Raw genomic sequence first — 16,099 nt, 5'->3', positions numbered from 1 at the left:
AACCTCCTGGGCTACTTCCCCATGGCCTCCTCCCAACACCTTCTTTATCCTCACCATAGGACCTTCCTCCTGGTGTCTGATAATGCTTGTACACCTCAGTCCTCCAACCGTCCGTGTTCTCACTTTCAGTTCCTAGTACCTTTTGCTCCCATCTCCTCACACTCACACCACAAACTGAAGTGAGCTCTTTTTTAAAACCCAGGTGCCCTGATTAGCCTGCCTTAATTGATTCTAGCAGCTTCTTGATTGGCTGCAGGTGTTCTAATCAGCCTGTCTTAATTGTCTCCAGAAGGTTCCTGATTGTTCTGGAACCTTCCCTGTTCCCTTACCCATGGAAAAGGTACCTGTTTATCTTGGGACCAATATCTCTCCCTTCTATTTCACTCCTACATCCCTCTTGCCTGGAAGAAGAGAGCTACTGCTGCTGGGCTCTGCCTGCTCCTACTGCTGTTGCTGCTCTAGCTGCTCCCTTGGCTGGGCCAGCCACCATCCTTCCCCTTCTCTACTACCTGGTTGCTGGCAGGCTGCTGGACCCTCCATTCTTGGGTATTGCTACTGCTTCAACTGCAGCCCCTGGGGGGGGCTGCTGGCCCACTCCCCAGAAGGGGGGAGTGAGGGACCCCAGCTGTTGCTGCAGACACCACCACCACCTGAGAGGGGTCCTTTCTGCCTGCCTGGACCACCACCTGGAGTTCCTGGAGCAGCAGCAGCAGCAGAGTCTCCTGCCTGGAGCTGCTGAAGCCCGAGGAGGAGGAGAAGACGACCATCTACTACTGGGAAAGCACCTAGAGACTTTGCAGACTGCCGTGGAGGGGGCCCTAAGACTGAGTAACTTTCAAACTGTGCTCTTCTGGTGGGGGTCTTGACCGTGTTTCCAGGGACACAGGGGGTGTAGTGTGGAGCTGCCCCCCGATCCATCTGTGTCCCCCCCAACCCCCACCACTACTACCACCACCGCTGCCCCCTCCACCACCCACACTGGCTGTATACCATCTGCCTCAGCTCCTGCCTCTGGACTCAGCTGCTTGCTTGGCTTGCGACGCCCTATTTCCAACCTTTGGGCAAGAAGCAGCAACCAGCCTAAACAGACATTGTGCAAGCGCACGTGACCCCCCCCCGGACTGCCCACCCCACAACTTTGGCTTTGCAACCTGCTCCATTTGCCACTTGCAGCTTTTGCCCCCCCTTTTGCCCCAGCCCCCGCTTACTAGCTTCAGTTTGTTCACCTGCCCCACCCATTTCCCTCTACAGCCTGTGTTTGCATGCCCCGCCCCAGCCTCTGAAGCTAGACCCTTGATTTCCCTGCCCTAACTCCAGCCCGCTTGGCCCCTTGCTCCATGTGCCCATGCCCCCTCCCATGCGCTTGTGCCACTCCCCATTTTAGTTTCAACCTTCTTCACTGCACCAGTGTTGTTGTATCCCCCCCTCCCCAGTGCAGCTAGAGAAGCCGGAATTCCACCCCGTGTCGCCGACTGACCCCTAACCCCTGATTGCCCCCCCCCGTCCAGCCCACCCCTTTTGGCGCCCTCCTCCCCTGCCTGAAGCCTAGCGGGGAGGAGCGGTCGACCTGCTTCCCCTTTCCCCTCCTCCTTCTGGTGTCTCCCCTTCCCTCCCTGCTTATGATGGCGGGGGACAAAACAGGTGGGGCCCCTCCAGCAGCCAGAGCTGCTCCTCTCCCACCTGCCCCTCCATCACCCCCCAAAGCCTCTACCTCTGCTGCTGCTGCCGAACCACCTGCCACCACCCCTCCGGGGGGCCAGCAGTGACAGGCACCAGGATGACCTCCACTGCTGCCACGTCCTTCCCCCCCCCCCTCAGATTCTGGGGGAGCCCCCCCAGCCAGCGGGAAGGGCCAGGGTAAGAAGAACGGGAAGGGCCCTGCTAAAAAGACCAGGCCCTCCATGGCAGGGGCTGCCCCCAATGCCTCAGCCCCACCACTAACTGGGGTGTCCCTCCCCCCTGTTCCCTCCACCAGCTCTGTGGGTGTCCCTACCCCGGCCCCCAGGGCATACGCCCAGGTGGCGGCAGCCACCCCGCCTGCCACTATGTCATCTCTCCCGTCCACCGCCTCCACTACCATCTATAGCGGCCGGGGCCCCTTTCCCACCATGACCAGGAAGCACGGGGTCTGTTGTTTCCTGGTGCCTGCCTTGCCCCACGTGGAGACCTATGTGCGGGTGTTGGTGAAGGTGGTGGGACCCACGGCCATTGTGGCGGCCTCCAAAATGTATGGCAAGGTTCTGTTCTTCTTAGCATCGGAGGCCACCACCCCAGAGGCGGTGAAGGGCCTGGCAGTAGGGGGCGTGTTTGTCCCCCTGGAGCCGCTAGAGAACCTGGGCGTCCGCCTGGTCCTGACCTCCGTCCTTCTCTTTTTTCCCCAATGTCACCGTTACCCGCCCTCTCTACCCTGGGGAAACTCATCTCTGTCATCAACCCTCTCCCCTTGGGCTGCAAAGACCCCGCCCTCCGTCACGTCCTCTCGTTCCGCCAGCCAGTGCAGCTTCAACTGCCGTGGGCGGCACATGACAAAGAGGCGCTCGAGGGGTCCTTCCTAGTCCCCTACCAGGGGGCCCATTAGCGCATGCACTACTCCACGGGGGAGGCCAGGTGCTACCTCTGCCGGGCGATGGGGCATGTCCGGAGAGAAAGTCCCTTGGCCCGGCAAGGAGGGGCATCTGGGACCCCCGAGCCCCGGCAAGGCACCAGCCCCGTCATCGGCAGCACCCCTGACTGCCTGGAGCCCGAAACCACCCCTCCTCCTTCCCAGTCCACCATTGCTCCCGCTCGGGCCCAAGGGGCACCTCCCCAACTATGCCCAGACAAGCTGGAGCGCCCTGCACCCACTGCTTGCAATCTGGCGGGGCCTGTGGAGGAGGGAGTGACAGGGACACTGCCAGGCATGGGAAAGGGCCCACCTCAAGGAGAATCTTCCCTCCCTTGTGCTGCCCCACCGTTACCCCCTCGAGTCCCTGAGCCATCGCCTCTGCCCCGACACAACCCCTGCCAGCCAGCCCTCGGATGATGCCATGGAGGGCTGGGCCCTAGTCCAGAGGAAGCGGGGCAAGCAGAAGGCTCGAGCTCTGCTCCTTCCATCTGATGCGGAGGCCCCGCGCAAGACCAGGAAGGGGGCACCCATGCCGAGCCTTCTGCTTTACCCACGGGTGTGTTCCATCCACCGGTGCCAGCTGGGAAGACGTGGCAGCAGTGGAAGGCAGTATCTCCCCTCCACGGGAGTTCCTCCCCTCCGAGGCCCCCGAGGTGCCATCTGAAGCCTCAGTGTGCCCCGAGGCAACCGTCGCGTCAGGTGCCAGCGGGGAGAATCCCACGGTGGCGGAAAATTATTTCCCATCCATATATGAGGAGATTGAGGCCCTGGGTCTGACTCCAGTCACCCAGGGGGAGGACGACCCTATGCCAGCGGGCCTCAATCTGGGCGATTTCACTCCAGCCCCCCTTTCCCCATGCTCCCTCCCCCTAACCGTTGCTTCCACTCCCACTTCAGAGGAGCCCCTGGACTCCTCCATCAACCCAGCTGCAGATGGCACCCCGCTGAGGGCCGCCGAGCCTGTTGAGGCGACGGCCAGTGCCACGCGGCTGGGACCGAAGCCACCAGGGGCACCGCTCGTTGGTGAGGAGCATTCGACCTCCTTCCTGGGAGGGGACCCTACAGAAGAGAGTCCACCTCCTGATGCCATGGCTGCCAAATTCACCATAAAGCCTGTGCCCAGCATCACTGAGAGCCCTCTCCCCACCCAGAATCTCGCCTCTAACCCTGCCCCTGTCCCTATCCCATCCACCTCCCGAGATGTTGTTATTGCCGCCCCTGGGGCTATCTCCTTCCCTTTTTCAATAAATGACCCCCAGGGAGTGGCCTTTGTGTTTCCCCCTCCCGACCCACCAGGGGCTGCTATCATCCCTCCACCGCCCCCTATCGCCCCAGGGTTCCAGGCGGGCCTAGTGGCACCAACCCAACAGGAGACCTGTCGGGGGTCCGCACCCTGTCTGCCCATCTCAGTGGGCCATGGGGCTGTACCAAGGGCCCTGTCGCAGAGTAACCAGAAGACCGTAACCCCAGCCCCCCATGCGCTGCGAGAGGAGTTGCAGGGAGTTTTTAGAAGATGTCCGTGGCTCCCGCAACAAAGTACAGTTGCTCTCCAGCGATGGGGGGACTTTCATCAAATCCTCCGGGCCGCAAGGGCCCTCATGCGGGAGGGTAAAAGGACCAGGAGGCAGGGCGCAGCGGCCTACCCGTGAGTCCGCTTCTTCTGTGACTCCTTACTCACCTACGGGGTAGGTTACGGACTGCTGCGCAGCCCGTCGGGAGCCGCAAGCGTCCCTGCCGGCGAGGATCCCCCCCAGCCCTCCTCATGGCACCTCTTACCATCGCAACATTGAACACCCGCTGCTGTAGGATGGGTCTCCGCAAGTCCCAGGTGCCCTCCTTCCTTTGGGAGGGGGTGTACTCTGTGGTTTTCCTGCAGGATACTCATATGGATCCAACCGCCGAAGATAGCTGGCGGCTGGATTGGGGGGACAGGGTCTACTTTAGCCATCTCACAGTTCGTACGGCTGAAGTGGCGACCCTGTTCTCCCCCGACCTACGGCCTGAGGTGCTGGGGGTCGCCGAGGCTGTGCCGGGCTGCCTGCTGCACCTCCGGTTCCACATGGAGTGGTTCGTAGTCAACCTCATTAACATCTACGCCCTGGCAGCGAGCCCGGAGTGGCTGCAATTCTATCAGCAGGCGTCCGCCTTCCTCAGCACCTTGGATCCTCATGAGTGCGTGGTCCTGAGAGGGAACTTTAACATCACCCTCGAGGAGTGGGACCGCTTGGGGAGCGAGCGGAGCCCGTCCGCCGCCACCGTCCTCCAGGAAATAGTCGAACACCACTCCCTGGTGGACGTCTGGAGCAACCACCACCCGGATGACACTTCCACATTCACCTTTGTCCGGGTGGAGGCCCATCGGTCGAGCCACTCCCGGTTGGACCGCATTTATTTATCACGCTTCCATCTTTCACGAGCCCACTCCTCCAGCAGCCGGCCGGCCTCATTTTCTGACCATCATTTAGCCACCATGATGGCCTCCCTCTGCGTGGAGAGGCCGGGACCAACCTATTGGCATTTCAACAACAGCTTGCTGGAGGATGCGGGCTTCGTGGCGTCCTTCCGGGAGTTCTGGCTGGCCTGGCAAGGGCAGCGGCATGCCTTTCCCTCAGCGCGGCGGCGGTGGGACCTAGGGAAGGTGCGCGCCCGGCTCTTCTGCCATGACTATACCCAGGGCGCCAGCTGACGGAGGGATGCGGCGATAGAGCAGTTGGAACAGGAGGTCTTAGAGCTGGAGAGGCGTCTGGCCACCAGCACCAAGGATCCGCCACTCTGCAGAGCATGGCGGGAGAAGCGGAAGGAGCTCCGGGCCCTCAAGGACCATCAGGCCTGGGGTGCCTTTGTTCCTCCGCATCAGTCTCCTTCGGGAGATGGATCGCGGCTCCCGCTTCTTCTACGCCCTGGAGAAAAAGAGGGGGGCCAAGAAACATGTCATCTGCCTTCTGGCAGAAGATGGCACCCCCCCTCACGGATCCGGTGGAGATGTGCGGGCGGACGAGAGCCTTCTACGCAAGCCTTTTCTCCCCAGATCCGAGCGATCCTAACGCTTGCAGAGTGCTCTGGGACAGACTCCCGACGGTCAGCGCGGGCGACCGAGACCGGCTAGAGCTGCCTCTCAACCTGGCAGAGTTCTCAGAAGCCCTCCGTCGCATGCCCACCAATAAATCTCCAGGCATGGACGGGCTGACCGTGGAGTTCTACCGCGTGTTCTGGGACTCCACAGCCCAGACCTAGGCACCGTCTGGGCAGAGTCTTTGCAGAGTGGGGTCCTCCCTCTTTTGTGCAGGCGAGCCATGCTCGCCTTATTGCTGAAGAAGGGGGACCTCTGTGATTTACGAAATTGGCGTCCCATCTCGCTCTTCAGCACGGACTACAAAGTCATGGCAAAAGCAAACTTGCTGCGGCTAGGGTCCGTGCTGGCGGACGTGGTCCACCCAGACCAGACCTACACCGTCCCGGGCCACAGCATCTTCTACAACCTATATCTGGTCTGGGACCTTTTGGAACTCAGGTGTAGGGATGGCCTGTTGTTTGCCCTCCTGTCCTTAGATCAGGAGAAGGCGTTTGACAGGGTGGATCACAGGTATCTCCTGAGCACTCTGCAAGCGTTTGGCTTCGGACCCCAGTTTGTGGGTTTTTTCCGGGCGCTGTACGCCTCCACAGAGTGTTTGGTCAGGCTCAACTGGACCCTGACCGAACCGGTCCGCTTCGGGCGAGGAGTACGGCAGGGGTGCCCCCTCTCGGGCCAGCTGTATGCTCTGGCAATCGAGCCCTTCCTCTGTCTCCTCCGAAGGAGGTTGACAGGGTTGGTGCTGTGGGAGCCGGAGCTGTGGCTGGTCCTGTCAGCATACACGGATGACGTGCTCCTCGTGGTCCAGGACCCGGGCGACTTGGCGCAGGTGGAGGTTTGCCAGGCCATCTATTCGGCAGCCTCCTCCGCGCGGATCAACTGGGTCAAGAGCTCTGGCTTGGTGGTAGGGGACTGGTGGCAGGCGAGCTCCCTCCCACCTGCGCTTCAGGCCATCCGGGGGAGCACGGGTCCGCTGCTCTACCTCTGTGTTTACCTTTCTGCCACGCATCCCTCTCCACCAGAGAACTGGCAGAATTTAGAGGGTGGGATGACAGAGCGGCTCTGGAGATGGACAGGACTACTCCGGTGCCTCTCCCTTAGAGGGAGAGCACTGGTGCTTAATCAACTAGTCCTGTCCATGCTCTGGTACCAGCTCAACATCCTGGTCCCGGCCCCGGGTTTCCTGGCCAACCTCCAGACATCGATTCTGGAGTTCTTTTGGTCAAGACTGCACTGGGTCCCTGCAGGGGTTCTCCATCTACCCCTGGAGGAGGGAGGGCAGAGCCTGAAATGTCAGCTTACTCAGGTCCATGTCTTCCGCCTCCAGGGCCCTGCAGAGGCTCCTTTATGGTGCAGGTAGTCCGGCGTGGAGCATACTGGCGCATGCCTTCCTGCGCCACTTCCGCGAGCTCCGATACGACCGGCAGCTCCTTTATCTCCATCGAAGAGCTCTTCCACAAGACCTCTCCGGGCTGCCGGTCTTCTACCAGGACCTCCTCCGGACCTGGAAATTCTTTTTTCAACGACCAGGTCCGTGGCGGCCTCAGTGGGGGCAGATCTCCTCGCAGAGCACCTGCTACACAACTCCCAGCTCCATGTGCAGGTGGCGGAGTCCCGCTCGGTGCGCCAGAGGTTGGTCCTGGCAGAAGTCACAAGAGTCGGAGACCTCCTGGACTATGACCGGGGAGACTGGCTGGATCCCCTGACTCTCGCTCAGCACATGGGGCTCTCCAGACCTTGTACTCCCCGGCGCATACTTCAGGAGATGAAGGCCGCTTTGCCGCCCGCTGCTCAGGTTTATCTCGACTGGGTCCTGCACGAGGGCACGCCCCACCCATCCCCTACCCCAGGCCCGCTGGACCTTTTAAGCGGACCCTTGCCCCATGGACCCAACCGACCCCCTCACCCCTTCACTGTAAGCCTGCTGCATGAGATGCAGCCGGTCTGCTTTCAAACCGCTCCAAGAAGACATCTATACGCTCTGGTGCTCCACCCTCTTCACGTGCTCACTCTCCTGTCCTGCCCCGATACAAAATGGCAGGAGCTCCTGCCACCTTTGGAGGGTGAGGTGCCCCGGTGGGCCAGCCTATATTCCACCTTAGTTCCGAGGCTCGCCGGGGATGTCAGTTGGCGGCTTCTTCACAGAGCCGTGAGCACAGGCGTGTACTTGGCGCAGTTCACCTCAATCCCAGACACCTCCCCTCTTGCAGCGTGAGGGAAACCCTAGCACATATATACCTGGAGAGTGCCAGGCTGCAGCCCCTATTCCGGCTCCTCACCAGTATTTTATTACACTTTTGGTTGCACTTTTCCCTTCACCTTCTTATCTATGCACTCCCTATCAGTGGCCCCACAAAGTCACGGGATCTCCTGGTCAACCTCCTCCTGACCCTAGCTAAAACGGCCATCTATAAAAGCAGAGTGAGGAGGTTGGCCGATGGAGTCTCCTGTGACTGCGGGGCCTATTTCCGATCCTCGGTCCGTTCATGTATCCGGGCAGAGTTCCTCTAGGCGGCGTCCTCTGACTCCCTTGACTCGGCCTCCCTCTGACTCGTCTTTGAGGAGCAGTGGGTGCTGTCCGGGGTTCTCTGCTCTGTGTCCCCATCCAGTTCCCTTTGTTTGACCCTTTGACCACACTCCTGTCCCTGTTATTTCATTAGTTGTCCCCTGGAATTTTTGGTGTCTAGGTCCTGTGGGAAGAAAAGGAGTACTTGTGGCACCTTAGAGACTAACAAATTTATTAGAGCATAAGCTTTCGTGAGCTACAGCTCACTTCATCGGATGATCCCCCTTTTAGGCTGGGGTGGATCCTTTAGCAGTGGATGGGCTTTGCCCGCCCACTTCCCGGATCCCAATAAGATTACTCTCCTATAGCCATCTGGCCTGACCCTGTCTGACTGTCTGTCTCTCTCTCTCTCTCACACACACACACACACACACACACACACACACACACACACACACAGAGTGGAAGTTGCCATACAAACTGTAAGAGGCTAATTAATTAAGATGAGCTATTATAGGCAGGAGGAAAAAAAAAAAAACTTTTGTAGTGATAATCAAGATGGCCCATTTAGACAGTTGACAAGAAGGTGTGAGGATACTTATCGGAGGGAAATAGATTCAATATGTGTATTGAGATTCAATATGTGACCCAGCCACTCCCAGTCTCTATTCAAACCCAAGTTAATGGCATCTAGTTTGCATATTAATTCAAGCTCAGCAGTTTCTCCTTTGTCTGTTTTTGACTGGATTCATTCTAAAATATGCCCATGAGTTAGTGACATACTTGAAATCGCCCCAGGTATTAACAGCATTGTCAACAAAAACAAAACAAATTAGAAGTGGCCAGAGATAGAAATCACACTATGCAGGGGTAAAAATTGCCATTAAATGAAAGCCTCCTCCTTGCCTATTTAGGCTGTTTAATATTAAACTTTGGCAGAGGAGACCGCGGGAGAAAACCATTTCTGAAGACAACCTTTACATTTCAGAAATCATTGGAACATACAAGAAAAACATTCTGAATAATGCCTATCATTACATTGCTTCTAAAACCTGTTACCATAGCTGTAAGCAGGTCAGACTTCCAAACATGTTCAAGTTCCAAATACTACCAAGACTTTTTAAAGTAAACGCTTATATACATATATTCTAGTTATCAATACAGCAAGGGAAAATGGATTGTGAAAGCTGAATTTAATAGATTGTTTCAAATAAGCCTATCTGGCTCAGTCTTCAGAATTCGAAGAAATACATTAGAAAGACTTTTTGATTGTTTTAATAGGAACTTCTGTATAACAGAGTTTAGAGCAGCCATTAGACCCCAAACTTTTGAGGGTTGCACCCCCCCATCCTCATCCCGCCCGCCGCGCCCTCCCTCCCCCCCGGAGGCAGGAGCAGAGGGGGCTCGAGGGGGGAGGAGTGGGGTTACAGATGGGAGTAAGGGGACCAAGCCAGGGGCTGAGGCAGAAGCGAAGCCGCAGCCGAGCTGCAGAAGGGGCCAGCAGCCGGGCCCATGGCCAGGTGCTGCTCTGCCCGGGCCTCACCCCCAGCCTGGGAACAGCCGAGGCTGGATCTGGGGTCAGGTGCAGGGCCAGAAGCTGGGGATGCAGCTGGAGGCAGGACTGGAGCAGACCTAGGGGCAGGGAGGGGCTGGGTGTGCTCCCTTCCCACGCCCCCGGGGGAGCTAGCCTGGCCTCCCCCGATATTTTCTCCGCACACCCCTAGGGGGGTGCGCGCCCCACAGTTTGGGGACCTCTGGTTTAAAGGCAGAAGATGAACAGTTAAGGAAAGGTAAGAAGCAGTACTCCAAATGAAATCCTGGCACCAATGAAATTGAAGTTTTGCCACTCTTTTGAATTAGGCCAGGATTTCACCCCACACCATTAGGAAGCAGAAAATTCACTGTTTCTTCTTAGTACCTTGTTAGTGGTATCGTATAGTATAATATATATGCGTGGGTGTCGAGCTATTTAAATCAGTCCACCTTGGTTAACAAAGCTTTGAATTTTTTTCTAGTGATTTTTCTGAATTCAGAGCAACTCACATTGGACTATAGCCTGCTAAAGACTATGACGGATAATACAAACACATTACATTAATGAAGTTTAACTGGCAAAAGGAAAAAAGTTGTGAGGAACACAAACATAGGTCTAAATCCAACAGCAGAAAAGATTATTTTTGCTTTTAAAAAATGTCAAATGTCAATTATTTATAAGTGAATGAATAAACAGGACAGTCAGAAATTCTACTCTAAAAATTATGCCAAAGACAAACTTTGTTCAGCCAGAGAGATCAAGAAAATATTCCTTCTTAAGTTAATGAGACCGCTAATTTAATTATTTTTCTGACTTTACCACCATTTTCTGTCTTTTGGTAGAAAAATTCTTATTTGTGAAACTGCAGAAGCCACAAGACCAGAATCCACCATTCCTATCCAACAAGATACAGTATTTTTAGCTTTGATGATAAATTAAGTCTCCAATGATATCCTGGAAGCATATTACTTTTCCATTCACAACTAAGAATAAATCTGTTGAGGGAGGCCTCATTTGTGGTTCTGCACAAACAATGAAGGACCTATTCCTATATGTCTAGAAAGGGGCAAAAGTCCCATCACAACAGTATCTTTGAGACCATAGTAAGATTCTGATGCTGCAGAAACATCAAGAAACGAAACAGAACTCTTACTGAGATAAATGAAAGGATTTGTTTTTGTATCTAGGTGATAACTGATCTGGAAAAGTACTCAAAAAGCACACACCAAAAAAAAAAAAAAAGGGGGGAGGGGGGTCAAAAGAATGACAAGAAAAAGATTGTGTAAGTTTACAGGTACCAAAATTAGGGCAATTCTAACCAACCCTTGCTGGAATAGCTGTGTCTGAATAAAGGAGGTCCCAGTATCAGTATCTTAACACTTTTGATTTCAGCCTTAAAAAAAAAAAAAAAAACATTAACGTGAAGATTCAAAAGTGGCACCACATACAGAGACGCTACAGAATGCTAGTCAGATACGTCTTTTTACAACTAACAGCTATAATCCCCAACGCAACAGATAAGTAACTTTATACTCAAAGATAAATATATTGGTGAAAATTTGGATGCGCTTTCACAATCTGATCAGTAGTTAGGTAGCATATAATTTACTAATTTTTTTTGTTAATGCTGTTACCATTCACAAAATTGTAAGAATCACATGTTTAAAGGATATTTAGTGAGCAAAATGATTACTAAATATTTTTATAAAATACAACAACATTAAAATAAATTAATTATTCTGGGACATAGGACACACTAACACTTCCATTGAAATACCTTTAAAGGGTATTTCAATGGAATGCATAGCAATAAATCAAAGAACAATAGATCAGCAACTACAGGTTTTTCAAAAAATTCTCAATTATGTAGCAATTTATGGGCTTTTCACTTTTTGTTTGTTGATTCAATTCTATAGACAACTATGGCTACTTGCTCTTAACAGTATTTACATAAGCTAAAACAACTAGTACCTTGATAGGATTCCTACTGCAGAGACACAGGACGTTCTTTTAATATTTAACAATGATTGTATTACTGTCAAAAAGGAAGACACTCTGCCCTCTTATCTAAGCCTCTTTCTTTCTGGTCTTTAGTGTAATGTTGCACTTTCCTATACTATACAATTTCTATCTAATCTGAAGTAAACAGAATATGTAGGATGTTTGCTGCCAAGAAGCTCCTCTATAACAAATTGTGGATCATGTCTCCCTCACATACATAATGTGGTAAGTATTGGAATTCACAAATCACACTTACCCAAGAAAGCGGTACACTGTTCATGGCAATGCCTTTTCTTCAACAAAATGTTCACGTTTTAGATGTAAATAGCATGCTAAAAGTAAAGAAATACATATGTAATATTGGCACTCATTCATGCATGTAAATATTTCTGATGCTTTACTCAGAATTTATACAAAATTAAAGATTTAGTACTGTTGTTTTTCTAAATCAAAATAGAAAGCAGGCTTCTATTAATATTAGAAGTGTGAGTGTGTCCTATATATACCAGAAGTCTTCTAAACACAAAGGAAGTCAGACCCTTGGCCAACTAAGCGTACCAACTAAAATGACTGAGATTAAGAGACGGTAAAGAGATAATTCATACAAGCAAAGATGATTACGATAATAGGGAAGGATGGAATTATAAATTACATTTGCTACTTTGTTTGATTTGATGGATTTGATACACAATTCATCCCACTCTCCTGCTACCACAGCAATTTCCCATTAGGTTATTTACTCTCCCTCTACATAAACAAGCAGTTCATCCAAGTAAAAACAGATAACTTGATTAATTTGTTTCTTGTAGACATCATGAAAGAAGAGAGGGTGTAGCAAGGTGGTCACCCCGCTCCAGCCCTGAAGGGGTTAAAAACAGCCTTGGGAAAGGGCTGCCCTAGAGAGTCAACAGGAAAAGGCTGGGAGGCAGCCAATCAGGGCCAGGCTGGGCCCTATGAAAGAGCTGCATGGCCAGAAGGTAAGAGACACTCACTCTCTCTAGCTGTGGAGAGAGAAGGGGTACCTGGAGCGGAACAGGGCTGGGGAAAGGCCAGAGAAGCTGGGGAGCTCCAGCCTGGCAAATCCCCAAGCTGAGACCTTGGTAAAGGCCTGCAAAAGGTACTGGGGTTGCAGAGGGGCAGCCCAGGGATAGGCAAAGGCAGCAGCAGCAAGTCCTATCCCCTTGCCAATGATGAGTGGTTTACAGACTGCATTCTGCCCCAGTGAGCAGGGGCTAGATGATGACTGGCAGTAGCCACTGAGGCAAGGTGGGGGTAGTGGGTTGGGGGTTCCCTGGGGAGGGGAGACCCAGAGCATGGGGATTCTGCAGGGGCATTCTGTAAAGGGCACCAGGGTCTGGGAAGGAAACTGGGATCTGAGGCAGGTGAGCCACCAGCCAGCAGAGGGCACTCAGAGCTAGAATTGAGCTAATTCCCAGGGTAACCAGCAGGAGGCACCGCACTGGTGAGTCTCAACCTCACTACGGAGGGATTTAAATGAGAGGCAATTGCTTTGTCCACCATCTCAGGAAAAGCATTCTATAATTAGGGAGCAGTATGAAGTGGGAGGAGGGGGAAGGCATCACAGGTGAAGTGGAAAGGACAGGGCAGTGACATTATACACAACAAAGAGCTGAATTATGAGGGGGCCCTGAATATAAAACACAAAGTTTAAATTTGATCCCAATGAGAGGAGCCAGGAGAGATTCCAACAGCAGGGTTATAGTTAGAATACTGCACAAGAAAGATGGATCTTAACAGCTAAAATTTGTATTGACTTGAGGTAGGGAGGTGAAATGGGCATCAGGAAGGCCAGTAATCAAGAAGGGAGATGACAATGGTCTATAAGAAAAGTTCTAGCTATTTGCCAGAAAGATAATGTTCCTATGTTCTCAAGTGTTGTAAGGGGAGAAACAGCAAATTCCAACACTGCCTGGAAGGTGAGGCATAGGGCAGGGAAAACACTAAGAGAGGAGACAAATATGATGCCCTAGTAGCAGGCCTAAGTTGATGGTAAATGCAATGATGTATTCAAAGTGACAAAGAATCAGGAATTTAGTTTTAGCCATGTTAAAGTTAAGTTATTAGTCTCTGGCAACAGAACTACATGTAATATAAAAAATCATTTTTAAAGTTTAAACATAATTAAGCTTAAGAAAAGTTGCATTAATTCCCTTCCTAAAACATTTTTTAGGTATTTATCATCATCATCAAGCAGTATGAGGGCCACTTCAGTGTTTATCACAGCCAGGACATGGAGGAAAATGAACTTCCATTGCTGCCCCATGGCAGGTCTCAATTAAGTATCAGTGTTTTCAGGGCATGCTGCTAGTGGACATATTATTTAAGTACACTTTAAAACATTCTGAGACATAGCTGTAATTAGTTATTACAATACAGGCCTTTAAACAAAAGCAAAAAGGTATAACACATATTCAATCACAATTTTCATTATAGTTTTAGACCCTACTGAAAGCCATCATAGAACCACAGAGAATGCATTATCTCCAATTCTCAAAAAACGTCCCTTTGTGCAGTGACACCATTGTAAAGTGGTGACATAGAAGCCTATTTACATGTCTTTCTATGAATGGCCTATTTCTTTCCATTTCTGAGTCAGTGTCTCTCAAGTAAGTTTTAAAATATTTTCATACCCAAAAAATGTCCATATAAATCCATAAAATGCACCAAAGAAAAAAATTCTATACCCATATTCATGTAAACCTTCATTTACATGAATATGGGTATAGATTAGGAAACCATGTGCCTCTAGAACACTGGATTCCATGCTGCAATATAAGGATATTCTCTAGTTATGTATTATGTATGTGGGGAAGGGCTACAGGGAGGAGGGTAAAATGAGGTTGCAGGAGCCAGAGGGGGGGGGAACAGAGGAGGAGTGGGACAGAAGCCTGATGAGGCAGCGGGGGGGGGGAGAGAAGGGGGAAGGAACTGGTGGGATGGTCTGATTAACACCAGAAGTGCAAGAGGGGCAAGGGCAGAGGGAGGACATTGACACACTAGAAACAGAGGCATAAGGGTCTATAACCACTAAAGCACAATGCCACAGAACCTAGGGTTGAATCCAAGAGTCTTCAACCTCTACATTCCTTTTCTGTCAGGAAATAGCTGTGAAACCCATGGCAAAGTGTGTTTTGTTCCCCTCTAGTAACTGGTCCACATAGACGATAACAGATTTACAGTGCTGCCAGTTAGTAAATTAGCTCAAATGACAGAAGTCTGTGCTGTGGAGCTAAATATCTGAAGGCTGTCAAAGGCCGAAGATGGAGCCAAAACCACATAATGGATTTTTTGCAGTTAAATTTTAAACTTAGGAAACTACATTAAAAGATTAAGGGTGAAGAGTCAAGCACTCAAAAGTCTGAGAATGCCAGAATTAAGGTGCATCTGTGAAAACGGCACTGCAGGCTCTTTTCTTGGTCTTGATGACTTCCATATCAAATTTCCTTAGTTAACAGGTAAAAAGAAGTTTTCCTCTGGCAGACAGTTCTGAAAATTCAGCAGTCAAGTTGAAATTCCAGCTGTGCTATTTCTCCATCACCACAAGTAACAGATTCTACTAGATAAATTCTGCCCTCTCTTATATCTTGTGCAACCCAACTGACTTAAGAGTGTTGTACAGGTGAGAGGGCAGAGGTCCCTGCAAGTCAAACTTAGTAAACAATTCATTTATAGATGCACTAATCAAAGCAGAATCCTGCCATTTCCCATAGCTCTATTAGCCATGAAGGATAAGGATTAAAAAGATAGTGAAAACTTCATATTCTAGTTATAAAAATTAGATATGACAATACCTAAATTACAAAAGTGAGCTTACTAAACAGATTTATTGTCACTTCAGAGCAAAACTACACTAAGCTGAAGTATTATACCCACTACAGACAACTGAAATTATTATTTTTTCAATAAATATGGATATAAATCACTCAAGAATATGGTGACCTACAAGCAGACAATCATTTAAAAGTTTTCTTAAATATCTGCAAATCAGAAGAAATCACATTCAGTTATTGTACACGATGAATAACACAACCAAAACACAGTGAAAGGAACATTCAGCACACAGTGATTTAATGCTCATAATTTCCCCTATTATAGGTCATTGACATGCATTTTTACTGTTATTACTCCTGCTTGGTACATTCCCCCACTTGCGTGCATACATGTCATTGTATGGTAGATGAGTATGTTGGCAGTCTATAGAAATATCATGAAGGTAATATTTTCATAATGAGTGCTGCACGAGTTAAGATTTTGTTAACCATCTCATGTGTGTGTGTGGGGGGGGGGTATTGATAACTAAAAACAAATAAGCAATATGACAAAACAGGCTATGGGCAATAAGAATCACAGGAGAGCAGAGGT

At 50.9% G+C, this 16,099-nt stretch overlaps 1 protein-coding gene across 15 annotated transcripts in view; it reads right to left on the bottom strand.

Annotated features, from left to right (window-relative positions):
- The window catches only part of CSNK1G3 (casein kinase 1 gamma 3), a 169,281-nt gene that overhangs the window by 137,838 nt on the left and 15,344 nt on the right, over positions 1-16,099 (bottom strand). For 10 of the 15 annotated variants that reach the window (XM_043514318.1, XM_043514308.1, XM_043514310.1 and 7 more), the window contains exon 2: positions 11,973-12,048. The exons of the other annotated variants lie outside the window; for them this stretch is intronic. Coding sequence is in view for 1 of the 10 variants with exons in the window: in XM_043514317.1 (XP_043370252.1) it covers positions 11,973-11,996 (24 nt within the window). In the remaining 9 variants the exon portion in view is untranslated. The remainder of the gene's footprint in view (positions 1-11,972; positions 12,049-16,099) is intronic. 15 annotated transcript variants of the gene reach the window in all.

This window comes from Dermochelys coriacea, chromosome 5, assembly GCF_009764565.3.
Source record: "Dermochelys coriacea isolate rDerCor1 chromosome 5, rDerCor1.pri.v4, whole genome shotgun sequence".
Classification (NCBI taxonomy): Eukaryota; Metazoa; Chordata; order Testudines; family Dermochelyidae; genus Dermochelys; species Dermochelys coriacea.
Note: the sequence above shows the minus strand (reverse complement) of the source record. Positions and strands in the feature narration are given on the sequence as shown.